At 39.3% G+C, this 27,905-nt stretch overlaps 3 protein-coding genes across 3 annotated transcripts; 2 read left to right on the plus strand and 1 right to left on the minus strand.

Moving 5' to 3' along the window:
* Window positions 1-9,018: 9,018 nt before the first annotated feature.
* On the minus strand, window positions 9,019-10,179 carry LOC148158261 (growth hormone secretagogue receptor type 1). The gene has a single exon (XM_088007490.1). It carries the CDS (start codon window positions 10,177-10,179, stop codon window positions 9,019-9,021), a length of 1,161 nt encoding a protein of 386 aa, XP_087863616.1.
* Window positions 10,180-15,424: 5,245 nt separating this feature from the next.
* tnnc2.1 (troponin C2, fast skeletal type, tandem duplicate 1) lies at window positions 15,425-21,826 on the plus strand. Its single transcript, XM_014969738.2, has 6 exons — window positions 15,425-15,572; window positions 19,047-19,101; window positions 19,287-19,430; window positions 20,409-20,523; window positions 20,981-21,117; window positions 21,661-21,826. The coding sequence occupies exons 1-6, from the start codon at window positions 15,570-15,572 to the stop codon at window positions 21,690-21,692; spliced, it is 486 nt and encodes a 161-aa protein (XP_014825224.1). The 5' UTR covers window positions 15,425-15,569; the 3' UTR covers window positions 21,693-21,826.
* A 1,898-nt stretch (window positions 21,827-23,724) lies between these two features.
* Window positions 23,725-27,721, plus strand: tnnc2.2 (troponin C2, fast skeletal type, tandem duplicate 2). Its single transcript, XM_014969740.2, has 6 exons — window positions 23,725-23,807; window positions 24,674-24,725; window positions 25,566-25,709; window positions 25,999-26,113; window positions 26,211-26,347; window positions 27,173-27,721. The coding sequence occupies exons 1-6, from the start codon at window positions 23,805-23,807 to the stop codon at window positions 27,202-27,204; spliced, it is 483 nt and encodes a 160-aa protein (XP_014825226.1). The 5' UTR covers window positions 23,725-23,804; the 3' UTR covers window positions 27,205-27,721.
* Window positions 27,722-27,905: the final 184 nt, after the last annotated feature.

The following is a 27,905-nucleotide window of genomic DNA, read 5'->3' on the forward strand; positions in this document are numbered from 1 at the left end:
GTTTACAAATTCCATGAATGAGGTCCACATTTCCTAAAACTCCTCAACCTCACAATGTAGCACCAGAGATTGGGACATTTAATTTATCCACAAATCAGAGTTTCGTCCCTGAACATGTTTCCCAGTTTAGAGCTAATTTACCTTGTAACAAACAGTGATTGGTTAGCGTGTTTTTTCTCTTTTTTATGTGCTTTTAATTCCTGATGAAATTGATTCATCTTTTTTGCCGTGAGTTTGTAGAGTCAATTCTTGTTTGAGGAAAGCCATTTTTGGGCTCCATATATAATGAGGAATATTTTTTATTTATGAATATAGTTAGGATCATGGATGGTGTGTTACGGAAGAGGGCTGAGGGGTCAAATTGCCTGAGTAAAGACTTGTGGAAGCGTTGTGTCTAAAGATGGTAGCTTGGCAACAGAACCATTAGTTCAGCTGAACTTATAACTGCAGAAGTACAAATTACACTCAGTGTTTCTGAATAGAACAGATTACTTATACCTGGAAACTCACATGCACCTGTAGACAACAAGTCAGAGCCTGCATGACTGTTTCCCTGGCAACACATCTCAATCCAGCCGGACATAATAGTAAGATGTATGCATAATCACAATACAACACTTTGACCCTTTTGAATTCTGCACCCACAAATTAACCAAAATATGAAAAAGCTATCTACTGTGACTAACAAAAACCAAACAATATCTAGCTAGCATTCAGTTTTTATGCTCCACAAATCTGGATCAAACTCCCAGAAAACTGCAAAACAGCTGAAACACTGAGTGCCTTTAAGTCTCTACTGAAAACCCACCTGTTTAGAGTTGCTTTTGAAAAACAATCAATGACACATTAATCAACATTCTGATGTGTAATGATGGCATTTGACAATTGTTGACTGTGTGTTCTACAATTGTATATTCTTTGTGTGTCTGCTTTTATGATGTTCAGCACTTTGAAATGCCTTGTAGCTGAAATGTGCTATACACGTAAACTTGACCGATTGATTAATTGATAAAAACTAGGAAACACAAAACTAATTAAAACTAATTGAATTGGACAAATTGTCACTGTGAAAAACTAAACTATAATGAAAAACCCAGAACTATTATAGCCCTGGACTGCTCCTGCATAACCAAAGCTGTCTTTGTTGAAAAAATCATTTATTCTATGTAGGAAGTCTATGAGAGGCTTGGATAGTTTTATTTCAAATTGACAGCAAGGCCAATTATGGCCTTGAATGAGCAACTCCTTCTGCATCCCAGACACTTCGCAAAGTCCACTCTGCAAAAATGATCAGTCCACTGTCACACAGGGCTCCACAGGAAGGAATCTACAGGAGGTAAAATACTTATTGTCTGTATTGAAAAGTGTGACTGTAACTAGTAAGTGTTGTGATGCGACACACAGGAAAATAATCTATTGTGTGTCATATGAACTGAATAGAAAAAAAACCTAGAAGATAAATATTTCTACTTCACTGACATTATGTATGGTCAAACTAAGTGGAATGAAACCATAACAACCCCAGCTTAATGAGAGAGCATGTTTCATTGAGGATCGAGTCTCATTACGCTGGTGCAGAGCCTCCTTAGGTCTAATTTAGAATCTGATTAACTGTATTCATATGCACTGAAGCGGTAAAATTTGTCTCAGTATTTCACTTTAACTCCGGGTCAGGAGATTTACACATTTGTGACAAATCATCTGAAAAGTTTCTCATTTGTTAGTGGTAATTAGTTTACTGATATGTATATCTGAAAAAAGAATCTATCATAAGGTAGTGTTGGTAGTGATGAGGAGAGACGCAGAGATCCAGATTATGGTGATGATGAGTTTAATGAAGAGACGAACACAGTCTTGGCTCAGGCAGCACGGCAGCAAACAAGCACGTAGCTAATACCGGTAGCAACTGACATATGGACTGAACACAGTAATAAACGACCTCAGGACTTAACAGTACTACTGAGAGGAAACAAACTGACTCACAAGACGTTACGTTAGACCAGTGGTTCCCAAACTTTTTCTTCTGCGCCCCCCCTATGGATTACAAATGGCTGTCTGGTTGAAACGACACGTGTGACAGGGGGAAGTGGGGGGGGCATCGACTTTTTGGGGGGCAAAATGAATGTACGTAGCTGAAAATAGACACCAACATCGGTAGCCTACAAGGTACTTGTTAAGCTTAAGGTTCTCTATTGATATTAGCTAGTCATCTTTTAGCTAACATTACCTGCATCCAACAGCTTTACTCAACTCAGTCGGTTAGTTTGGAGGGAAAAACTGTGAAAAGTTCTTTGCGTTTTGCTGGTTTGCTGCCGTGATTCTAACACAAACCTACGTAGCTCCGCACAGCAGCAGCAGGTCTCCTTCACTGGTGTAAACCCAGCGCGAGCGTCGTAGCGCTCATGTTACGTTTAAAGGCGGCTCGGAAAAACAGGTTACAACATGTTAACAACGGATTAAACAGTTTTAACTGCTGATAAAAGTGACAGAGGACACAAATATGAGAAGTGTGGAAGCCTCTACTGTATCAAATTGACATAGGAATAACAGAGAGTTGGCCATTCTAAGGTAAAAACCCAGCGCATACAGCGTTCTCAGTTTTTATTCATCCAGACGGCTTCCCGCGCCCCCCCTGCAATGACACGGCGCCCCCCCTAGGGGGCGCGCCCCACAGTTTGGGAACCTCTGCGTTAGACAAACGTTTGACAGGGACCCGACGAAGAACACAGACGACAGGTGAGACTAAAAACACACGGGGTAATCAAGGGAACGAGACACACCTGGGAAACAATCAACTGGGAAGACGCAGAGACAGAGACACAGGAAACAGAACCACACAGAAAAACTCAAAAATAAACATACAGAAACACGGATCATGACACTGATGGCTGTTTCTTATTCACTGGAATAAGAAACACGTAACCTGATGGATCTAAACGCAGGGAGACTCAGTTGGTGCAAAGAGTCCAGCCTGTATTGGAAGCCTAATTATTCAAGTTTCTATTGGAGTTAAATGACTAATAATTATTTCCATCTACAAAAATGAATGGAACTGGTAAAAATGTTGTTGAATAGTGTGTTGGAGCTATTTATTCTTTATATTCTTTATCCATTTGAATTTTGTTAGTTTGTTCTTAAATGTATATTTTTTGTATTATTTACAGAACTTATTTGTAAGTTAATAATTGTTTTCATTTATTTTTTGTTTTATTATTTTTCTTATTGATATTTTTTAAGTAAACAGGAAGTGATGTGGGTTGGTCCACTTTCTATAAATGTAGGGGCCTGGTAAAGGACCAGCAGGCATTTGGGTTTGGGGCCTATGGTTTTTACCAGTGCAAGGAGGTAGCAGAGAAACAAAAGGAAGTTTGAACTCTGTAATTGTTTTTTTTTTTTTTTTTTTTGCAAAGATGTCAAAATAAATCATGAAGAACAAGTTACAAGTTTGGATCCTGAACCTTCTTTGCCTGCGTTGAAATACTTGACCCCAGTGTCTCAGTGGCTTATTGGAACTTTGTTAGATGTTTGGTTTGACAAACAATCGCCACTACATAGTGAATTCCTTATTACCTCTTCTTTATGGAAGCCACGGGTTCGCCTCCGGCAAGACCGGCCTCCGGACCCGCCACCGTAGGTCCGCCTCTCCGTCGCCACCTGATTGACAGTTCACGACAGGCCCTGCCCGTTTAGCCTATTTTTTGGACTGAGTTATTTTGTGTTTTTCCCTGAACTCTGGCACCCCGTCCAGAGCCCAAGCGCCCACCCTGGTTGGGTTGTTTTTTTTAGGGTGTCTTGGAGCCGCCCTTGAGGGGTAGAGGGGTCCTGTGAGGATTCGAGTTTTCTGTGTGTTTATTTAGGTTTCTGTCAGTTGAGTCTGTGTGTTATCCATCTAACGCTTGATTGACCCCAGCTGTGTCTCATTCCCCTGATTACCCTCTGTGTATTTAAATCTACCTGTGTCTCTTGTTCCTGGTCATTTTTGTCTGTCTGAAGTCATCTTTATTATCAGTTGCTACCAGTGTGAGAGTTTTTGCCGTTGCTTGCCTGTGCTGCCTGGAAAACTGTAACCAGTTACTACCAACATCTGAGCTCCTTGCCTCTGCTGCCTGGATTTGTGTGTTATTTTTAATTAAACCATCATTTCTTTCACTTAAACCTGGGTTCACCTCATCTACCTCACCACCACAATTCTTGAAAATCTGATTGGCATACCAGATAAATGTACAGCTTTTCTTGGCACATTGAATTAGGAGGAGGCTGTAGCCAGGGCTTGCTGGAGATCAAATTAAAGGGAGAAATTGTTCAGCAATCTTTGCAATTATAGAGGTAAGTAATTGGAAGCCATTAGGTGTCGCCATACCTGCCTTTGTGTCTTTCATTGCAATGTGGCTATATGAGGTATAAGTCTCTTAGGAAGTCAGAGGTATCATGGGAAACTTAGAGTAACCTAAGCAGTTCCTGTTCTCACCATTATATTAAACTAATAACGGCACTTATTCCACAGGCGTCAAACACAGCTGCAAACCAAAGGCCCCAGGAGGAATCGAAGAAAAAAGGCTGGAAACAGTGTTGCCATTATGCTTGCAAAATCTCATACAATCGCTGAAAGGGTCCAACATTAAATCTTAAAAGAATTTATTTTTGTCTCTGAGTTTTTTCTTCCAGTGGCCACTAAGCAGGTGGGTTTTTGGTCTTGATTTAAAGGAACTTGGCGTTACTGCTGTTCTGCAGTTTTCTGGCAGTGTTAGGCATAGAAGCTGAATGCTGCTTCTCCATATTTGGTTCTGGTTTTGGGGATGCAGACCAGAATCAGAATACCTGAGTGGTCTAGAAGGTTGATTCAGCAACAACAGATCCTTTATGTATTGTGGTACTAGGCCGTTCAGTGACATAAACTTGTAAAATAATTTTAAAGTCCATCATCTGAGATACAGTGAGCCAGTAAAGGACTTAAGGACAGTAAACTGGAGCGATGTGCTCAGTTTTCCTGCTTTTACTTCAGATTAAAGGCTGTTTGCCTCAAGGTACATGGTGAAAATGATTATTGTTGATGCTGAATGACCCCTACTACCAAGACAAGAAAACAAATTACTCAAGAACAGGATTAACCCGTTGAATGATCTTGATGATGAATCTTTGCGACTACTTCCAGATATACAAAGGCAATGCAGCTGAAATCTTTTGTTTCCTTCAGAAAATCACTTTGTGTGAGTCAATGATGAGAGATGTTTTGTGTATATTTTGGGAATGTGGACACCTTGATCAGGAGACAGATGTGCATATCACCTGCGTAATTGAATCAACACTGTACAATAGTGCAGAAGATTTGAAATACAACATATGAACTAAGGAATACATGAAGTTCTATGAAGTTCTCTGCAATTGTTTTATGTTGTAAGGCTTCAATTTATGATTCTAAGAGTTTTTAATTCCATGAATTCATGGAATACATCCACAGCTGTCACTCCAACATCTGGAGAGGATGCCAACGTCTCCTCTGATGGCTGATAGATGATGAGCACTATAGCACCATGACTGAATTATGAAAATATCTCATGTAATTGTTGAAACTGCTGAAACACAGTTCCTGTAAATCAAGGCTAAAATCACATTTGCTTAGAGCTGTCTTTAATAACTAAAAATTAATTAATTCTGGTGTGGGTCACAACTTTTGATTACTTTTTATTTTCTTTTTATCCTGCAATTTATAATGCAATGTTTATTTGTTTTGTACTTTTTCTTATATTGTGTTATGCTTTTTATGATGTAAAGCAATTTGTACAGTACTGTACAACTTTGACCTCTTCCCTCCTCAGTCTCAGCGAAGATGGCAGCCATGGATTCTCATAGAGCTCTGAGATGCAGCTTGTCTATCTGCATTTTACTAAGAAATAATTAATGACCATAATGTTTTCCTCAAATGAAAACTAAGCCATTTCTTAAGTATTTTAGATTTTATTTTTAATTAAAGCACATATAAACATCCCCAGCAGTGCTAATGCATAAATATTTTTAATCTGTTAAAACAACTAAGAAACCATAGAGGTTTACATTTGTATAACAGTCATGACAGTTTGGATACCCATTAATAATAGCTTTACAATATGTGTCACATTTATTTTTTCTTTTTTACACAAAAGTTACATAAATTAAGACAGTTCAGTCACAACAACTGCAGATTCCTGGCATGCTTGTAAACAGCAATTTTACATTCATGGTTTGCATAAAACTATCTTGCTTGACTAAAACAACACAAAAGCAACATCACTTGTCATGTGGCAAAGTTCCCAAAGAGTGTAGAAACAGAACAGGACAAAATGATGGATTAAATGCTTCACATTTACCTTGTGAATAAAATATTTCAGCACTTAAGCATTGATGTGAAAAGACATGATTTTCAGTCTCTTTGCTTTCTCTGATTTTAACAGCTCCTGATTACATGCTGAACAAAAATGTAGTTTGTATATTGCATACAGCAGAGTGTGTGCAATATACAATATACAAAAGACGTGTGCAAAAGACATATATGTCTTTCGCACACTGTGCATCATAGTGTTCCGATGCTTTCAAGTTCTTTTAATAAGATGATAATAAAAAGCACACAGCTTTACCACTGGCTGTATGGACTATATGATGACCTCATGATGTGCACTGCTAATCAGCTGGCTGAAAGAAGGGTACTGCATACAACACATTTGGCTACTTCGAAATATTTCTGGTTGCATAGAAGACGGATGGCCAAAGGATAGAAACTAAGTCAGACTAAACTACTCCGTTTCTGTAAGGCTGTTTTAAAACTCCACTTTGCAAGCTATGCCCATATGTCAGTTAAGCAGAAAACTACAGGCTCAGCCAGAGGAGATAGCTAGACTAATGAATGTTGTAGTCAGTGGTTACAGGCTGTTAAGAGCAGATGGAGCACAGTAAACAATATCAATAAATAACTATGCAGTTATATGTTGCAATATATACATTCTATGTTACTTGTGTCATTTATGAAGTCTGTTTTGCAATAATGGTATGGATATCATTTTAGTTGCAATAACCAATGTTTTTTTAGAAGCAGTATTAATATTATACCTAATCAATTAGATCTTTCTATATCTTTTTTAAAAATCCATAAACTTTCTACAATTTTTTAGCTAAATACTGAGGTACGTTTACTTCCTTGGTGACCCATGACAAATACTGAAAATCTTACAAGACATGAGGTAGTTGTCTTTAATTTTCTTAATCCTGGCAATGATGCCCCAATTTGAAGGACCTTCAAATTGGGTATTAATGTTGAGGTATTAATATCTTTCATCTATGTATTGTGTTGAGATGCTAACTAGCCTAGCATGGGCTAGCTTTCCAACTAAGGAAAAAGGACCATTGGTAAGATATGTATTTAACTTAATTATTATTGTGTTAACCTAATGCAATAACAATTAGGTTAAATACATATTTATTTATGATACTTTGTATAAAAATTATAACAACATAAATTAAGATGCAATTTTAAGAAATGGGAAAAATATTAAATATAATTTTCACTTATGTATAACTGACATATTTATATAATTTCACTGATTCTTGAGAATAGGGACAAAATGGGTTTTAATTTTCCCTTTTTTAAATTATTTCTCAACCTTATGTATGCAAATATGACAAATAATGTTTTGGAAATGTAAAGATGCTAAGGTGCAGGCTCCCAGTTGCAACATGACCCAGAACTTTGTCATCAACACCTGACAAAAATATATAAAATGATTTTTAAAATACCCTATTAGTGAGATTTTTACTCATTTTACAGTTAAATTATTCTCAAGAAATAAAATAAATATTATTTAAAACAAAAAACAACAAAATGTCCATCTTTCAGAGTTGATAGTGCATGACGGAGTTGGCACGGAACTGAAGGTGGCGACAAACTATTGAGTAAAATGAAAAACTTGATACATGTGAAGTAATGCAATTTATGTAAAATACATTAAAATGAATTAATTGCACATTTAAGTGAGATTTGACAACAAAATCACTGAAAGAGTCACAAAAACTCTGATGGGGTTTACATCTGACGGAGTTGACGAAACCTCAATTTATATCATGTTATTCTGAAGGAGGCCATATTGTAGCTCATGAGGTCCATGAAATCTTTACAGTATACTAAAATTAAGCATTTATTTCACAAAATTTCATAAAGGTTTTGTAAATTGTCAGTTATGGTGTTGACACACCATGGTTGTGACAAGCAATTTAGGAATAAACAGAAGAAAAAACTGAAGAATAACATAAGCTAACCAGAGCTAACTAGCCCTCTTAGCAAAGGAAGAGAAAGTGGTCATGGGGTCCTCAGAAGTTCTGGTGCCCCCCAATAATGCCTGATTTTTTTTTACATTCTTTTCATGTCTGACGGTGTTGACAAAACTAGGGACAAATTTCAATGGAGTTGGAAAATATATAAAAATTATTTTTAATTCAATTTGTTGATACTTTTATAATTATTTATATTACTATGTATACTTAATTGTCATAATATATAATTTTAGTATTTCTTTAATTGTTTTAAACTATTATAATGTATTGAGTTCTGCTCCTGGACAAGGGATTTTACAGGCATCATCCACCGACTACAATCTTTAAAATAAAAAAAATATTCAGCAAACACCAGGAAAATATACATTGTTGAGCTCACATGACCCAGGTTAATTTAGTCAGATATTTGAAAAAATTATATTTTGTGTATATTTTATTAAAATTTTGTGCTTTATCCATAGGAGCTGTTTTGTCCCTATTCTCAAGAATCACTGATTTATTAAATATATAACTGTAGATAGGTTCAACAGATTTTAATTGAGGTAAACAAGATTGTTTAATTGCGTATGTAATAAATTATGCTGCAACTATATTTTTATTTTATATATATTTAAATTTTAAATTATTATTATTAAATTAAGTATGGAAATAAATAAATTTTTATTATTGTGGTTTGTTATGCCACCTTTTGTCTCTTTACAGATTTTAGAGTCTGCTTGTCTATCCCGCGTCAGGAAGGTTGGGATGCACAATGTTCCTGAGTCGCATCATCCCACGCGGCCGCTCCTGGTCGCCTCTGTGCCCCACGCGCCAGCGGAGCAACTTGAGCAGCGCCTTCCTGAGCTCCACGCTCCGCAGTCCGTACACCAGAGGGTTGATGCAGGGTGGGACCAGCAGCATGACTAGCAGGGACACGTGGAACCCCGCCGCGGTCGCTGAGGGGCCGGCAAGGCAGTCCGCCCGAGACCCGGGGGACAGCTCGATGACGCCGGTACCCTTGAATTCCCACAGCGCGTCCGACGTAACCTTGATGAGCAGCGGCAGCAGCTGCAGGAACAGCATCCCGCAGTAGAAGAGGACTGTCCTTCGCGCCGCGGTGTTGCTCTCGTTGAACGGCACAACAGCGTTGCTGGCGTTGCGGTACATCCTGAAGTATGAGAAGGCGTGTGCCAGCAGGCAGAGCAGCAGCGTGAGGGAACCGGCCACTTTTCGGAATATAGCAGGAGCGCGCGGGGAGCCCACGTGCTGCTCCATGATGTCCGGTTCACACAGCAGCCCCACGGTGACGTCCGGGATGTTCTCCTGCCTTCCCTTACTCAGCACCAGACTCAAGCTGACGACGCCGATGGCAACAGAGTACAACCAGATGAGGACGATGACTTTCCTCACGCGCTCCCGGGTGACCGTCACTGTGTACTGGAGGGCGTAGCACACGAACAGGTACCGTTCTAGCGCCATGCAGGTGATGGTGGTGAGGCTGGAGAAGATGGTGGCTCCGCCGACGACGTACTGAAAGTAGCAATAAATGCCGAACGCCATGGTTTGGTGCTGCGCGAGCGAGTGGATGATCGCGGGAGCGAAGGTGACGGTCTGGAGCAGGTCGCTGAAGATCAGGCTTTTACAGAAGATGAACCGCGGCAGCCAAGAGAAGTCCTCCGACCGCTCGATGGTGTACAAAGTGAACAGGTTGGCCAATAAAGAGAAAAGAGTCAGGAAAGCAAAAACGCAAATGAGCGCGGGAACTGCCGGTTCGTGAGGAATGATGGAACTGAACAGGTGTCCGGCTGTGGCCAGGTGATCCGTCTGGTTCTGGGTGGACCACAAACACCGAGAGCTGATGTTCGGCGCCTCCGCTACCTGCATCCCAGGAAAGTTAGGCATTCTCATCAAAGTAGATTCAAAGGACCGAAGTGCTGTCCAGTCACCTGTAACCACTTGTGAGATCCTGCGCGTCCTGGTCTGTGTGCCTCAGCATCGCCGCTTTATCGGATCCGAGAACCCGCCCACTCTAATTACTTCTATTCTCCGCAGAAGTCGTGATCGATGCAAGAAGCATCTTGAGAAATGTGAATGTGAAGTTGCAAAATGTTTATTATTTTAAAATCATTTGACAATGCAAAAGTGTTATTTCTTTACCTTTTTTTTTTTTTTTTTTTTTTTACTTTTATTGATCTACAAAATAATTAACCAGATAATAGAATGAATTTTTGTTTTTGGGCCATTAAATAATTGTTGTTGTTTTTTTTGCAAAAATTAAAAGCCGGAACCTTTGTAGTGTGTTTTTTTTCTTATTTATTTTTGTATTCCTATAAATCTGATGCACGAGTGACACCTGCAAACAACAGTGATGGTCAAGGGTGAGACTTGTATATTTTATCAGACTGAATATTTTTGTATATATTATGCATTTCAAATATTTGATGTGATTAGTAATTCTGTGAAGTGGGAAAGACGGGTGCTGTGGTGGCCCAGGGGTGAAGCACAACCCATGTAAGGAGGCCTTAGCCCGTAGTGTGGCTTTCACAGGTTTGAGTCCCAGCCTGATGACCTTTACTGCATGTCATCTTCCTTTTTTGATTAATAGACAGGACCTACTTGAGCTAGGTTCTGTCTGACCTCACTCAAATAAAGGTCAGAAGCACCAATAGAACCTTAAAAAAGAATTAATAGATGAAGGACAAGCCATCAATCAAGAAAACTGGTTTATTAAAGTTACATAAACTTAATTTTTTTTAAATCACTTTTACTACCTCATTTAGTGATGCTTTTAAAATAAATTAGGTATACTTACTAATCTTAGGCTTACTTAATTTTTTTTTTTTTGAGGCAATGCGTTTGCATATTTTTTTAAAGTAAGGTGAACTAATTCAATTTTACAGTGTAGTAGGGGCCTGAACAGAATATGGCAAGATCTGAACAGAAATAAAACCAGTAGATCATAGTAGGATCCAATCTAACTATGGAGCTGTCATGTTGAGTTCAAGTTGTTTAACCCACATGCAGAACACAAACAGGAGAACAGGTAATCAGATAAATTAAGTTTTATTTTAACAATAATAAAATGTGCAATTGTGTGGTTCTTGTCCTGGAGCTGGGGTCGTCTGTACTTTGACGGAGAAGAGTTTCCGCCAGGGGGAAGTTACTGTGGTCTCCAGGGTTATGGTCTCTTTCTTCAGGGGTTCCTTGAAATGATCCAGGTTCCAGTGAGAGGTTCTGACAGAGAGTATCTTGGTGGTTGATGGAGGAGGATGCGGTGGAGGGCGGACAGGTAAGTTCAGATGATGAAGAGAGTCGAGGAACGATCCGACTGCCAGCTGAGAATCCAGGAACTGTAATTGATTTTTCTGCGGAGGTGAAAAGGGACTCGGGCAACCAGTGGGTAAAAATCCAAGGCGTTACGAGGAAACACCTGAAGGAGAAGTAGAATCAGGAAACTTAGAGAACTGTTTCCTGTTTCAAATATTTGATGTGATTAGTAATTCTGTGAAGTGGGAAAGACGGGTGCTGTGGTGGCCCACAGCACCCGTCTTTCCAGAGGGGCGCAGAGTACCATTACTGGCAAACACACAGGACTACGAGCACTTCGACGCATGAAGTGCGTTCCTCCGTATATGAGGAACGGACTATCACTTCGACGCATGAGTGTGGATGATGAGGTGATTACCGGTAATCACCGGTGTGCTGATGCCAGTCAGCAGGCACGCCCTCCAGGTAGGGCAGCTTCTAGGCACCATCTAGTGGATGTAGAGGGAAGCAGCAGACAACAGAAAATCCCCACAAAGAGCCAATCACCGGTTCCCAACAGGAGCAAAGGAAATCTTGATGAAACGGGAGCATTACAGAAAAAAATAGGAAAACCAGAAGTAGTACATCAAAAAAAAATTAATATTGTGCAAAAGTGTAATATTTCTTGCAACTTCAAGATGTGACACCATGAGTTTCCATTAATGACCTTTTTCACAGTATTCTACTTTTCTGAAACACTTTTCATTATCTGTATACCATAATAATCAAAATTACAAGAAACAAACACTTGGAAGACACTGCAAGCTGAGTGGCAACCATGTGATTATTCTAATATGAGTTTCGTGTTCTGAGGTGACTGGCAAGAAATATTGCACTTTTACACAATATTCTAATTTTCTGAGATGCATTAGTATATCAATGAAGATATCAATGAAAATAACAATCAATAAAAAATAATACTGTCCGTCATCCTGTCTGTCACCATGAGATGATGACAGACACACAAGGAGTGTGATTAACTTCAGACTGACTCCAAATCTCCATGGCAGCACAGTTGTTTGCTCTGTTGTCCGGGACCAAGAAAGTTTTGGGTTCAAGGTCTGTCTGCGAGGAGTTGATTCTTTTCCTTTTTAGTCCCAATTTGTACAACAAATGTTTCTCACCTTCTGGCTTCACCCTCCTATAAAACTGATGTGTGACAACACTTCCAGCTCACTTCAACCCACATATGAACAGTTTAAGCTCCAAAGCAGATTTACTGACTAATTTAGTGACTCATTTACCAACTGGGACTTTAGCATGTTTATTATTTTTTATATTATTATTTATAAGCTGAAACCTTGGAAGTGTTTTTAAAGAAATACAGACTCCTCATTCATTCCTCAGCATCTGAAAAAGTGGATCATATAAAACAAAAAACAAATAAGAAAACAGCATCATAAAAATTATGGGATATCTGGCAAATAGTTACTGTTAGGCGAACCAGCCAGAGCTGAAGGTTTGAGGCTGTTCTTTAAAAATGGGGCAGTCTGCCCCCTGCTGTTCGCAACTTAGAACTGGAGGGCTACAAATCAAATTCACATAATAGTATAATCACAAAGGAAAGACTTGTCGAGCAAAATGCGTATGAGAGGAGCAAAAATGATAAGAACAGAAGATCATGGAGCTGAATGGGAGGAGAAGCTGCATACCTTTAGCTTTATATAGGTGGTGTTTGTCTACAGGGAGCAGCTGCTCCTTAAAGTAATGTCCAGGAATATGAGGAAATAAAGGAGACTGCAGGAAGATGAAAAGAGGGTAGTGAGGACAGCAACAAGAGAAACAGTTTTCTCTCAGTCTTTATTTAACAAAACAGGCCCTCTCACCTGTCCACACCCCATTCTCTGACCCTGCTGTAGAGGAGGGGAACTGTGGGAAGTCCTGGGCCGGGCAGAGCCTCAGCTGTCGCTGTCACTCAGTTACCAGACTGACTCGGAAAGAGGGGGGTGACCTAAGATGAACAGAATGGAATCTGGAGTCCTCTGGGAGAGGCGGGGAGACGAGTGAGAGAGAAGGTGGGAGTGGAAAAAGAAGATGTGTTGATCAAAATATTTGATTAGTGTGAGTGTGTGCGTGCATGGGTTGTTTGTCGTGTCTGTGTCTGTGTTGCCCCTCGATGGACTGGTGACCTGTCCAGAGTGACCTCACCCGTTGACCACTTGGTCCTCACGACCCCACCAGGGATAAGCATGTATGATAATGGATGGACGGATGGAAGTGCACTAAGCATTTTTCAAAGTTAGCAAAAGTCCTAAGCTAAAAATTAGCACATTAGCAGATGAGCAAAAGTGTGCCCACTACCCCTGATAGGTACCTTTACCTCTTTTTTTTTGCAGTCCAATGCAAAAGTATTCACACCTGTGAACTAGTGTTGCCATCACTTTATTTTATGGCTGTACTCAAGTACTGAAAAACTGATCAGTTTTATTATTTTAAATTTATGTCATCAGACAGCCAAAAGTAAGTTCTGTACAAATTCTGGTATTAAAGACCAATACTGTCATGAAACCGTTTTTGAATGAGGATTGAGATAGTAATCAGACCCAGGATAAAATGTATGTATTTAACGTAGTTCTTCAAGGAACAAAACACCAGGAACAACAGGTGAGCTATGAGAACTGGACACAGACTCAGTAAGCTACAACAATGACAAGGACCCAGCAGGGAAACAAAGACACAGGCAAGGTTAAATACATAGGGAATAATCAGGGGAACGAGAGACAGGTGGAAATAATAAGGGGTAAGACACAACAGCACGGAAACTAAATTAATTAATGAATACACAAAACCGACATCCTTACAAATATCAAAAAATATATAAGGAGTTAGAAGCCATGTTTGGAGGCTGGTCCTAGACTAAATTTACCACGGGAGCCAGGGTTGTGGTGTTTTTTCATGGGGAGAACTTAAAAAAGAATGAAACAAAAAACAGGTCAATAGTTCATCAGTTAATGTATAAGTGAACCAAAGAGCCACTATGGGCTGCAGGTCTGTGTCTGCTGCATTTTTGTTAGCATGTTTTTCCTTCACTCTTATAGCTTGATAAGAAGTCAGGTTATCCAAACTGGCAAACCACATTGACAAAATAATAGTGAAATAATATTGACCACATAACATAGTACTTATAAAAGATATCAGCATTTTTCCTACACAGAGAGACCTAACAAACTTTTTAAATCAACACTTTCTCTTCACAATATTTCTATACTGTTACTCTATTAGTATGATTTGCATTGGTTCAATACGGGTCATGACATTTAACAGCCAATACGGGACGATTCCGTATTTTTATGGAAGAAGATTTTTATTCTTCTCTATTGTTTGTCAATAATCAAAGAAGGAAAATTGCTAAACTGAGATAAAATGTGTGGCGCAGCTGAATGAGAGCACAACACTCCTCAGGTTGCAGAGGTTGTAGAAACAAGAGTAAGTCAGCAGCAGTGTGGACAGCAAAACAGGGAGATGGACGTGTCAACGGAGCTGGAATTGGTTGAGGGGTGAAGAATCTGTGCCTGCAGAGAGGTGATAATCCCTGCATATTTTGGTAAATCTATACGAGTGGGCGCATCCTCCAGTTTCTGCACAGCACATGAAATCTAGAGTCCAACTTTAAGGAGATGCTCAGTTGACAATAAGCTCCAGCTGTCTGAAGCTTGCCCTGTGTTTCCGCTTTTTGTTTTTTTTAAATAAATGTCAGTGGGCTTATCTGCCATCTAAGAATGGAGAGGTGGTAGAGGGTTACACAGAAGGGGGGAATAGATTGTAGCAGGGCACAATCTAAAGTTGGACTTGATTGGCCAGCTCTGATGAGGAGGGCTTCTCTGGCCCAATCCTGATCATTTTTAGTAAAATGATATGTGGAACAGAGGGTACTTATGGAGTGGAAGAAAGAAAGGCACAGTGCCACCTGAACTGCGTGGAGGGAAAGGTTTCCTTTATTGTTGCCTGTTGTCTCTACAAGTTCTTGATCAGCCAAACCAAGAACCATGGTAAGAACCTGAAGACAGAAGGAGATATGCAAAGATTTTTATCTTCAAGGATTTATCTTGAAGGCATTAAAACAAGAAACCAGAAGATGGAAATGATTATCGCAAGAAGACTTGTTTTAGCAAATTTTAGGACTTCAAGTCTTTTTTTTCTGGAGAGTGGCTGGATTTACACACCACTTGGGTTTTCAGATTTTGGGATTACTGAAATTCTTTTGAGTTTTTATTTGAGGCGCACACTTGCTGCAAACAAAGATCCTCTGAGTGCACAACTATTCCTGCAACTTCTCTTTAAAGGTTAAGTCTCTGTAACTCTTGATAGCTCTTTATATATAATCTGCTTTTGTTTCCTGTAGTAGCTGAACTACATAAAATCATCATTTATGCAGGAGGGAGCCATGCGAAGATAAAAGCGCACAGCTGAGTAAAGAGAGAAGATGTGCTCTCTTTCTAATTTTGGACAGTCACCTTGAGAAAATCCCTTTCAAATCCTCATCCAAGTCTCACCTTAAAAATAGCTCAAAGTGAACTGACGGCTAGGCTCGTATGATCATCTGAAAGTTTTTTAAAATGCTTTCAGGAAAATCGAAAAATTAGTCACTGGCTGCTAGAAAAGTTGGCAATTTAGTTTTCACACTAAATTGAGGTGAGTTATACATTTGTAAAGTATCTTTCCTGGAGCTGTACAAGTACCAAACAGATCCCAGTTTGATATTATCGACCTATTTGATGCAAATAAAATGTAAAACAAGCTTAGAAGGTACTCAAGTAAGCTCCAAGCTTTAGAATGTTTAAATGAGGCTAGTATGTTCACATATCCCTCTGGAGATGAAGAATAGCAGGTCTGAAGTTGCATGGCGTTCCACTTGAAGAGCCAACACTGACGAGCTGAGCCAACTGCGGCAGGATTAGAGTTGACGTCTTGCTATAGAAAGCTATTTCCAGAAACATCCTGCTCCTTGATCACTAATCGCTCCAACACTGGCTTTTTTGTGGTGCATCTTTACAACTCACTCAGCTCACTGAAAAATCTAAAAGCGTATGTTTTTGAAACCACATACCTTCCTATAGCTTTGTGCATAGAACTGATTTGATCCATTCCTTTAGGAGGGGGAATGATTATAAAACAGACAAATTAATTGATTTCTTGAGACTCACAAGTTTGAATTAAAATTTATAAATATGCAGGATTATGTACAATATATGTATGTTTAAATTTATTGATGTGTAGTTAAGTATCCTTAAGAAATATGAAAAGAAATCATTTGCAGCCATAGACAAGCCCATGGCTGATCCTGGATGTTTGGCCTATCTTTCTGGGACGATATCTAGAGCCTGTATAAACTGTTAGGTTTTCTTGCACTGCCCTTGTTTTTATAGTGTAACTGTAGTTTGACCCATTTCTAAAGATAATATTAGCGTGCTTCTTACGTTCTAAAAATGGTTCAAATGTCTGCTTGCAGAATTTTGATATCTTTTTATTGCTTTTTGCTGGGATTTTTTGACTCTAGATGCCTTTATTTCACAGTCAGTTGACAGGAAAGTGGGTTGTGAGAGAAGAGAAAGACATGTGGCAAAGGTCAACAGACCAGGTATCAAACCCATGACAGCCACATAGAGGAGTGAGGCTACATCGATTGCATACTATAACCCGCATCACCACCATACAAACTATAGACTTTTTAAAATTATTATTCCATCCACTTTTTGCAATAGACCACTTGCAAATAAACAGACACTCAACATAATGCTCCTACTATTATGCTTGGCGATTGGTACAGTGTGCCTTGGTCTGAAAACCTCACTTTAGCCCTTTCTTCATTGTCACAACATCAGTGGGCCTTGATCAACAGGAGCTGTGGTTGACACTCCAATGATGTCATTGTGTATCCTCGGGTGGCCAGTTTCTCTAAAATCTCTTGGTATGTCTGTTGGTTGGAGGTTGCCCCATAAAGTTGATGCTGCATGCGCTCTTCATTCAAAATTGATCAAAAGGATTGGAGCGAATGGTTTGACCAGGGAATTATCGATTTGCAGCTTGCCATCTCGCCAACTACTAGTATTGTCTTGTCATGGATTGAAAGTGGTAGATGAGATGTAGTGCTTGAGGAGTTTGGAAGTACCACCTTCGCTCATCAAGTGATGCACAATACTTGGCAAGGTCCAATATGCATCACCCTTGAGGTGGTTCCAAATTACAGGGAGTAATCCTGCAGGATCTGCAAACCAATCTGATTGGGGCTGACTGGGGAAGAATCTCAACCGTGGAGAGGGGGTTGGCTCCTTCAAACATTCTAGATGTCGTTTTGGCCAAAATAACTCAATTTCTATCATGTTTCACCATAAACTTTTTCTCCATTAGGCATTGGGCTTGTCCATTTGATATAATGCTGTCATCACATGTGCTCCAGTTTATGACTGGTTGGAGCTTTGAGTGGTTTTCTGGGTTGTGGCTAAACATTTTGACCAATATCAATTGAACTAAGGGTGACAGTTTGGGTTAGATGGTTGAAACTTTGACATTATTTTGGGTTTAAATGGAATATTGACCTCAAGCACAGTAAGTGACTGGAAAAAAATCTAATTTTGACCCAACTGGAAATTCACCATACAACATTCATGAAGCAATGTTTGTATGAAAACTTCTCTAACTTTTCATCGAATCAATATATTTCCCAAGGTTCAGGTTCTTTCAAATATGTAACTCTTTTAAAGATAAAACAGCTCCAGAGCAAACTTCAGCCTGACTGCAGTTTTACAGAAAAGGACAATTTTTTAAAAGGAGGTCAGAGATACAGGAAGTGATACCAAATTAGCTCTAATTCATCTTTGTTCTTGGATCAAATGAGATCTTGTTGAAGTCTAACTTTTAACCCAAACTTGACTGGTATTAGGTGAGGAGAAACCCAGAAAAAAAAAATTCCTTCTACCATGTCAGATGGAATATAAGTCTGAGCCAATAGATGAAAAGGTTATTCTTTAGTAAAAACTAACACACATTGTTAAATATCTAATCACACCTCAGCAAAGTTCAAATCAAGTGACATGTAATGATGAGGAGCTCAAAGAAGTTGAATATGCAGTAGAATCGGTAAGGAATTACAGTTTGATATTGAAAATGTAAATAGCTTTTTGTTTTGATGTATCACAATAAATAGCTTTAAACTTCAAGACTTCCATCAAAACCTCAAACATCTCCCACATGACAATCAGTTATAGACAAAAAGCTTCATCACAATCATATTGTTGGTTCTTTTTTCTCTTACCTTCATTACTTTGTTGTACATTTTTAATTTTACTCAGTGATAATTTCAGCTTACTTTAAGCGTCTCTTTCTCTTTGCAGTAAGCCAAAATGCAATGACTCAACTTACTGTATAATAATGTTACAACTACTTTGATACCACTCAAAACACATAATGACAAGTTTTTTACTCCTTTCCTTCTTCTACTCTCCGGCTTCGTACGATCTTCCAAGCCTACTGACGCCCAAACTGACGCCCGCTCCTTCCTGACCGAGGAGATGATTTCAGGTCTGGTACAGTTGTGTAAATTTTGTCAGTTTTCCAGAATAACCTGTTGATTTGAACAGTCAGAGGTAAAAAGAAAAAAAAAAAGTACTTTATGCTGTGCTTCCAGAGAGACGTGGCCAAAAAAAAACTAACATTGCAGCAAATGCATCTTGTCTGAATTTCAATCTTCTCTTCCTATTGGTCAGAGTTCAAGGCCGCCTTCGACATGTTCGACACAGACGGTGGCGGTGACATCAGCACCAAGGAGCTGGGCACTGTGATGAGGATGCTGGGCCAGAATCCATCTAGAGAGGAGCTGGATGCCATCATTGAGGAGGTGGATGAAGATGGTATGGAATCTGTTGTACTTTGGTTTTACGCCCAAAAATCCAAACAGTGATACATGACTGCTCAGACTGCGGTGTCATGCATGGTTTAGATGTTTTCCTGCTCCTACACATCTTATCAGAAGTTTTGGATGAACTGCTCAGGATGTGATAGGCTCTGCAAATGTAGATCATATAAATCAGAAATGATGAACAAAGGAGAATTTTCAGACTTGAAGAACACTGACCTGCCAAAACTGGAGTTGGACACATTTGATCTGGCCCCCTGTATCTCAGGAAATAGACTTTAAAATGATTCTGTTAGTTTGTAAATCACTGAATGGCTTAGGACCACAATACACTGAAGATCTGTTTTTGTTGTATCGACCTTCCAGAGCTCTCATGTCTTCTGGTTCTGGTTCTGCTTTGCATCCCCAGAACCAGAACCAAACATCAAGAAGCAGCTTTCAGCTTCTACGCACCTCAAATCTGGAACAAACGTCCAGAAAACTGCAAAACAGCTGAAACAATGAGTTTCTTTAAATCAAGGTTAAAATCAAACCAGTTTAGAGTTGCTTTTGAACCAAAGTAAATAGGATATTGACAAGCATATATGATGTGTGTTGATGAAGATAATAATAATGGCACTCATCAAAATGTAATATTTGTTACTGGTTTTCTCAATTGGTGACTGTATGGTATTTTTATGACTTTGTTTTTTTGTTTGTTTGTTTTTATAACTTTGAAATGTGCCATACAAATAAACTTGATTTATTATAGATATATAGGTAGATTCCAAGGGAGGCATTTGATTGGTTGGAGGGGGTGATCCATGCACACTGATAAAAAAAAATTGAAGTAATTTGTCTATTGTACTTTGAGCAAGTTTTCCATTGTTTTATATTCATTTTATGTAGGGAGTTTCCTGTGTTTTGTTTAGTTGGGGGTGAGAGTGAGCTGAAGTTGCCCCCCTGGTGTCTCACTGACTCCATGTCTTCTCAGGCAGTGGTACTATCGACTTTGAGGAGTTCCTGGTCATGATGGTGCAGCAGCTTAAGGAGGACCAGGCCGGAAAGAGCGAAGAGGAGCTTTCAGAATGTTTCCGCATTTTCGACAAGTATGACTCTCTCTAAGCTAAACATTGCGTTCAGTATTTTAAACCCTAAGGTCCACCAGACTTAAATATAAGCATGTTAAATACTGAGGAATGAAGAAATAACACGTCTTATTTGCCAACTGAAGCTTCTGCAGAGTTCAGAGAGTTAATACAGTTAGACTTAACTTGTTTGAATGAATCGTTCTAATGTGATGGAAGAAAGTTTTCATCTCACTCATAGACTGCAAACATTTCATACATATTTTGTTGTTTGAAGTAAATCACCTTTTTGACAATGTTGCTGTTACGATGAGATTCAAGATAGTTCATGAACTTTGCTCCTTGGATATAAAAATCATGATATAAAAAATTCCTGACCTTTAAAGACACATATAAATTGTTTGCTTGTGTGGTGATATGAAAAAAATAAATAAATAAGAAGATGATAGTTTAACATATTTTCTCTGTGTCTTTGCAGGAACGGAGATGGCTTCATTGACCGGGAAGAATTTGGAGATATCCTCCACATGACTGGAGAGCAGGTCGCAGAGGAAGACATTGATGAAATGTTTGGCGAATCAGACTCAAACAAAGACGGAAAAATTGATTTTGATGGTAAGATTGTTGACATTTTCAAATGGAAAATTGCATTGCTAGATTGGGCCTTTGTTTCTTTTTTAAACTGAACAGAAATGGAACTGAAAATAAAAGATTTGAAACTTAAAAATAATGTGCAGCTGAAAAAAAATTATTAAATTAAATTTTAAATTATACACATCAAAACTTGTCATTGTGAAAAAAGAACTTTGAATACTTATGAGGTAACAAAGGATTGAATATTTTTGTAAAACAAGATATTGAGGTACTCTTACAAACGAACACGGCTTTATTAAGAAATCATGTATGACCGAGTGAAGCTGAAAAAAAGTCTAGTGAATGTGGGTAGCATGCATAATAATAATACACCAAATGTATTTCAACAAAAAATGTGAAACCAATGCAATAAATATTCATAACTCATACTTCTATCAACACAATGTGTGGGTTGTAAATGATGGGCTGAACATAACATAAAGCTGCTTAATTGCTCCCTGCATGGTCTGAATATCTGTGCTGGTATGGATAATGGACACTCTGATCTCTTTCCTTTCCTTTCAGAGTTTCTCAAGATGATGGAGAACGTCCAGTGATGAGCCCAGCTCTACATTCCTTCCTCAGAAATCAAATAAACTCCTCAAAGAAGAAACTAAATGCTACAAATATGGATAGTTAACAAAATGTATGAACCCAGTTGAATTAAACATCTCCACGCTTCTCCTCCTCAGTCAGCGCTTCCTCTCTTTCTTCTCATGTAAAACTCAGAGTGTTGTTAAAGATTTCTATAAATATACATTCAGACCATTTAAGACGAAGACGCTTTCTTACGCCGGCCCCTCAGCTGTCCTGTTGGCAGCTGCCGTGTCTCCAGAAATGCAACACCAGCTGGCTTCAACCCCCCACTTTCATCCTGCTCACCATCAGACCAGAGTCTCTTCCGCACCATGAGCTCTGCTCTATGAATAAACCAAGCTTCTTCCTTACTCTGATGCTTATTTTCCTCATTTTTCTAAATCCATACCATACAGGTGAATTGGCAGGTTTTAGCGTCTTCCTACCTTTCCCACCGTCACTAGCTCTATTTCCATTTTGCTAATGTCAAAACAACACAATTTCATAATTGCAGCATTTCCATAAAATAAGAAATACAGTTAAAATCACGTGAATAAGTTTGCTTGGACCATAAGTCATTAAAAAAAAAATGCCGCGCCATCCTCCTCCTACCACTCCTGTTTTCTTTGTCTTTTTGGCACTAGCTACATCCAGTTGCTGATCATGTGACTGGTGTGATGCGAAAAAGGTGTTTCAGTTTAAAACTTTCGAAACAACTGTAAAAGCCCCCCATCCTAGAGCAAAAACATTTTATTGAAAAATTGCAGTGTTTCTATGAAGCAAATTTAATTTTCATAATTCCAATTAGCACAGTTTTAAGCTAAATGGAAACACAGATGCTGGGACGTTTAGACCTGATCCCAACTCTCTATGTAACCTCCAGAAGACATGACTGTAGCTGGTCTCACGAAGTCACACGAAATTCAAGCCTTATCTACTTTGTCACCACTTTCAACTCAATCAAAGCCTCCCTGCTGCACAATTACCTTGAGGTAAATTAAGGTAATTGTTGTATAATTATTTAATACCTCTGAGGCGTCATATCTGATTACAATAAAATCTGATGACTTTAGCTCACAAGCAGGTCTCCCAACCCGGAGACCAAGGTCTCAGCCGCTATCAGAGGCATAAAACAGGCAGTCACAACGCGGATGAGTCAACGCTGGTCTTTCTCAGGGTTTATAGCCTGCAACTCCCCTCTGCCCCCACTACCTCTTAAAAACCCTCCCCTGCCATCTCTTCTGCCCAACTTTTCAATATCCTCCTGTTCTGAATGTGAAGTCGCCCCCCACCTCCCAGGAACTGAAGCCAAACTTGGACCATCAGGTTGGGTTTCTCAGGCCTTGGATGTAACGGGTGGGGGGCTCTGCCTCTCTGCACCCCTGTTCAGCTGAAAATCTATCAGCTATTCATGGCACAGTGAAGGAGGGGTCATAGCCGGGGAGATGGGTCCCCAGCCCCTGCACACGTTGAAGGCTCATCATCACAAAACCAACAACCCACTTCAGTCAATTGAAGACCTCCACCTCCCTTGTCGACCCTTATGTGTTTACAAGGCCTGATCGGAAACCCCAGCTGATCAGAGCTCTGTTATTTTATCGTCATCACATTAAACCTGTTGCCAAGATTATAAGGATCCACAAGTTTAAAATACAAAGCGCTGTCACTGTTCTAATAGCATCCCTTCAGTTTGTCTTTGCTCCATCAGCTCTTATCGGCGTCATGCTGGGATATGATCCCTCCACGATCCCTCTTGCGTCTCCTCAGATTCTGACTCTCCTCTGTTTTCCCACGATTTCAGAATGAATCAAAAGGCCTCCTTTGTTCCGAGCTGCGTCGCTTCATGTACCTAGAGCGTCAGTCTCCAAGGTGTGATTGGCCTGGCCCTGGCCCCCCAGAACCCTAAAAGTTCAGGATACTAAATCTGGAATCCTGTGAGATGCAGTGGGTGGGGCCTGGCCGCCCCCGTTTAAAGTGTGTCTGAACCTTGTCTTGATGTCTAGTCTCTCTGTTGGGGTGCACACGGATTGACCACTCCTTTGGGCTTTTCTTTTCACGTCGGATAATTGGGGGGGAAAGCATAATCCACAAACATGGTAAGAGACATTTATTGCGTAAATTACCATTCTACGGTGTTCAGTGTTTAATAGTGAACCAGGAATTTAGTTAGCCATGAGTCATATTAAAGATCTGTAGTAATGATGGAATAATTAAAAAAGATCCTTTGGCTGAGATGTTGAGATGCAACTGTTTTCTTTTGGCTTCCAGTAGATGTTTACCTGTTCTTTTGATTATTTTTGCACTTTTTGCACCTATAATTTTTTATTTTAAATTTGCTAAGTTGGATAATCTCCGCAATGTTTTGATCGACTTCTTAAAATACGGATTGATTTTGGTCTTAACAGGTTAGTCTCCTGCAAATACTCCTAATGCTGAGCATTGCATGCTGGTGAGGAGCAGGATGGAGTGTCAGCTGAGAAAGTGCAGATTCTGCTTAGGAGTCAGATTCCAGGGGATTGGATGTCTCCGGGCCATATACAGGGAGTGTAATGTGTTGAGCCTGAAATAGCTGGACTAATTTTCAACAAGCTCCATAAAGTCCTTTTGAGACTGGGGCATTTATGATGCACCATGTGACCCATAGGAGCAATAATGTCAAACATATCCTGAAATGAATCCCTCAAACTGATGAAAGCTTAAATTTCATCTCTACAGTAGTTTTTTACCTCAAGAATTCTTACTTTTCACTACAACTCTACACAAATGGTTCCTATTGTTTGTATTTGAAGCATTTTTTTTCTATCAATCAATTATCTGGTGTCAAAAAAATGATTGATAAGTTGTCAGAGCAGACTCTGACAGTCCCCTCCACTGCTGTGGACTGAAGAACAATTCAGCTGAACACAGACTTATAGAGTCCAGTAATGAAGTCTGAAGTGAAGTGACCCCTGTTTTCTTGCAGACTGACGCACAACAAGAGGCCCGCTCCTATCTGAGCGAGGAAATGCTGGCTGGTGAGTACACTGATAAAACAGATAGCTAGAAATTAGTCAAAAAAAAACAAGACTGGTGTGACAATTTGGATCATTGTTTAAATGAGTTAGATTCCACCAAATTGTTGCAATAATGCCTGTTTAACAAAATAAGTCTAGAATCAGTTACTCATCAAAACAAACAAAAGAAAAAAATAAGAATTTGAGCATAAAACCTCAGTGAAATAGTGATATGTTTTCAAAGTCCATTCAAGCTAGGTGAGATGTAAACCTCGACAGTCACAGTTTTGATGTGCTGTTTTCTGGAAACAACTAACTGTCTCAGGGGTTAAGGAAGCTCTGCTAGCAATCGAGTTAGCATTAGCGCTTTGGCCAGATTCAAACTTTACACTTCCTCCAACACAAACCTTCTCTACCACAAATCTAATAACAGTTCCTTATGTTTTTACAATGTTTAAGATGTCCCATCAAAAAGTTTAGGTGGGATTTTTTTTTTTTTAACCAAAAGAAAGTAGCTAATGTTGTTCAAATAGCTGATGTTTTAATAAACTACAAAATCTCTCTTCATTATTGATTAGTACACACAAAGTACAGAAGTAGCCCATTGTGCATAAAATTTCAAGGTAGACAAATGGGGAGGGGCTTTTGCCCGTTTAATTGAACACAAAAACAGCAATTAATGTTTCAATAGCAACATGTAATATTTCTGATAAATAAAAAAAAACATATAATTCTCTGACATCATCATGTCCAACCTTGATGATGTAATGCTTAGAAGTTATAATCACACAACCTAATGAATGTCTATTAGCCAAATTCTGCGCCCAGCTCCAACAATTTGTTCATATTTATTACATCCAGAGTTCAAAGCCGCCTTTGACCTGTTCGACACCGACGGTGGCGGTGATATCAGCACCAAGGAGTTGGGCACCGTGATGAGGATGCTGGGCCAGAACCCGACAAGAGAAGAGTTGGATGAAATCATCGAGGAGGTCGATGAGGATGGTGAGCAAAACGCGCAATTGTTTTACTTTTACGCACAAAAGCGATGCACTGCCATCATTAATCTCTTGGCAAACAGATAAATAGAAGTTAATAAATGTTTTGATGTGGGTGTTTCTAAATTGCAGCTTGACTCTGTTATGCATCATTGAATAATTTTTAAAAAACATCTTTGGCTAATTTGGAATTCAGGAGTGTTCAGACGTAGTCCAACAGAGCTCACAACATCTAACCAGTCATTTCGGGGTTTTACCCCCTTTTTTTTCTTTGTTTTTGTTTTGCTACCCTTCAGGCAGCGGTAGCATCGACTTCGAGGAGTTCTTGGTCATGATGGTGAGGCTGCTCAAGGAGGACGAGGCCGGCAAGAGCGAGGAAGAGTTGGCAGAGTGTTTCCGTGTGTTCGACAAGTGCGTCCACTGCGGCTGGAGTCTGGATTAGAGACTGTTATGAAGATGCATTCTGTTTTATGCTTAGGATTCCGTATTTTCTCGTTCTTGCCTCCAGGAACGGTGATGGATACATCGACAGAGATGAGTTCGCACTGATCATCCGCAGCAGCGGGGAAACCATCACAGACGATGAAATTGATGAGCTGTTGAAGGACGGAGACAAGAACTCCGATGGCATGCTGGACTTTGACGGTAAGTGGTTGATGGGAGAGATACATAAACATGATATATTCCTTGTGGAGAAGTTGATCTTGATCTTTGAACAATAGATCAATTACTCCTACTACTACTACTACTACTAATAATAATAATAATAATAAACTGCCTAGAGATGTTTTTGTTCTTTTACATCATTTTGAAGTTTGCAATATTAACTTTCTGCTCCAGTCCATTGACTTTATGACTTGATTTACAGAGTCTTGCTTCACTATAAAAACTAATAGTTAAAAATAACACAATTTGGGGTACACAGAACTGGTATTTTTGGTTTGGTAATAAAATAACCAATCTGGGTTATCCCACAAAAAGTGAAATCTAAATTAGATTACACATCTTAGATCAAAGGGGTTTATGCTTGCTTATTTTCTCACAAGATACATTTTCTCACTTGGAGTTTTTAGGCCAGGCCATTTCCCTTTATTTAAGTGTTTTGGTCCTTCCTTATGTCAGTAAGATATATATATTATATTATTGTCAATGAAACAATAGAAAACATGAAAAATAAATGATTTGTGAATGGGTTCAGTCTTTATCTGCTGGCACATGAAGCAATGTAGAAGCACAAACAAGAATGAAGTAATACAAAACAGAGATATTGAACTAATATTGAATTAATACAGCTAAAACAAATGTTAATGTTGAATCACAAGTGGAAGTGGGCATAAATGTAGCTTCTTAGCCTGTTCTAGCTACGTAGCGGAAACACAGAATCTGGGTTAAATGAATAAACCTGCAGCTTTTGGACTTTTCAACTGTTGCTGATCCTGTTGGGTAAAATTTCCTGTCTCTTTTTTCCAGAATTCCTCAAGATGATGGAGAATGTGCAGTAAAACAAATAGGACTCAATGGACATTCCTCCAACCTCCTGTGAAAATCCCTTTCTGAATAAATCTGCACCACGCTCTACCCTTACCTCTATTTCAGTGACTCACAAAAAAAAAAAAAAAAAAAAAAAAAGAAGCACTCAAAGACATATTGTCCACCTGGTTCACTGCCTCCTTCTCCATCCTTGCAGACATCCTCAACAGATAGCTAGGACACCTCGCTTTGGAGCGAGGGTCGCTAGCTGAGCTACATGACTTGCTGATAGACGCAGACAGTTTGCCATATTTGCTGTGCTGATGCTGCGAATGGACAGCATGGCTGCAGTGAGGAGATCGTCTTCAAACACCATCTGCATGCATGGCGAGCCCCCCCCTTCTCTCTCCTCTCTGCTAGTGAAGCTGTGATCTAGATCTACTCTAGAGAGATAGGCAGCCTGTTACCTGCTGCATAGACCAAGGAATTCAAACACTTTACTGTACAAAGAAGTAACTTGCTTGAACAGAATAAATGAACTAACACACATGCTCACTGGTAGTTGGTCTGTCATATTTATGGTCTGTGTAAAAAAAAAATTGTTTTGAGGAATTTAAATAAAATCTTTTTTTTTTCTTTACTTTTGTCAATTTCAGAATTTGTGCTCATCCCAGCGTACACCAGCTGAAAAAAATTAAACGGTGTCGTGAGTGTAGAAGTTCAGGTTCAGTGT

This window comes from Poecilia mexicana, unplaced genomic scaffold, assembly GCF_051168715.1.
Source record: "Poecilia mexicana isolate PSO_F unplaced genomic scaffold, ASM5116871v1 scaffold_7, whole genome shotgun sequence".
NCBI classification, from domain to species: Eukaryota; Metazoa; Chordata; class Actinopteri; order Cyprinodontiformes; family Poeciliidae; genus Poecilia; species Poecilia mexicana.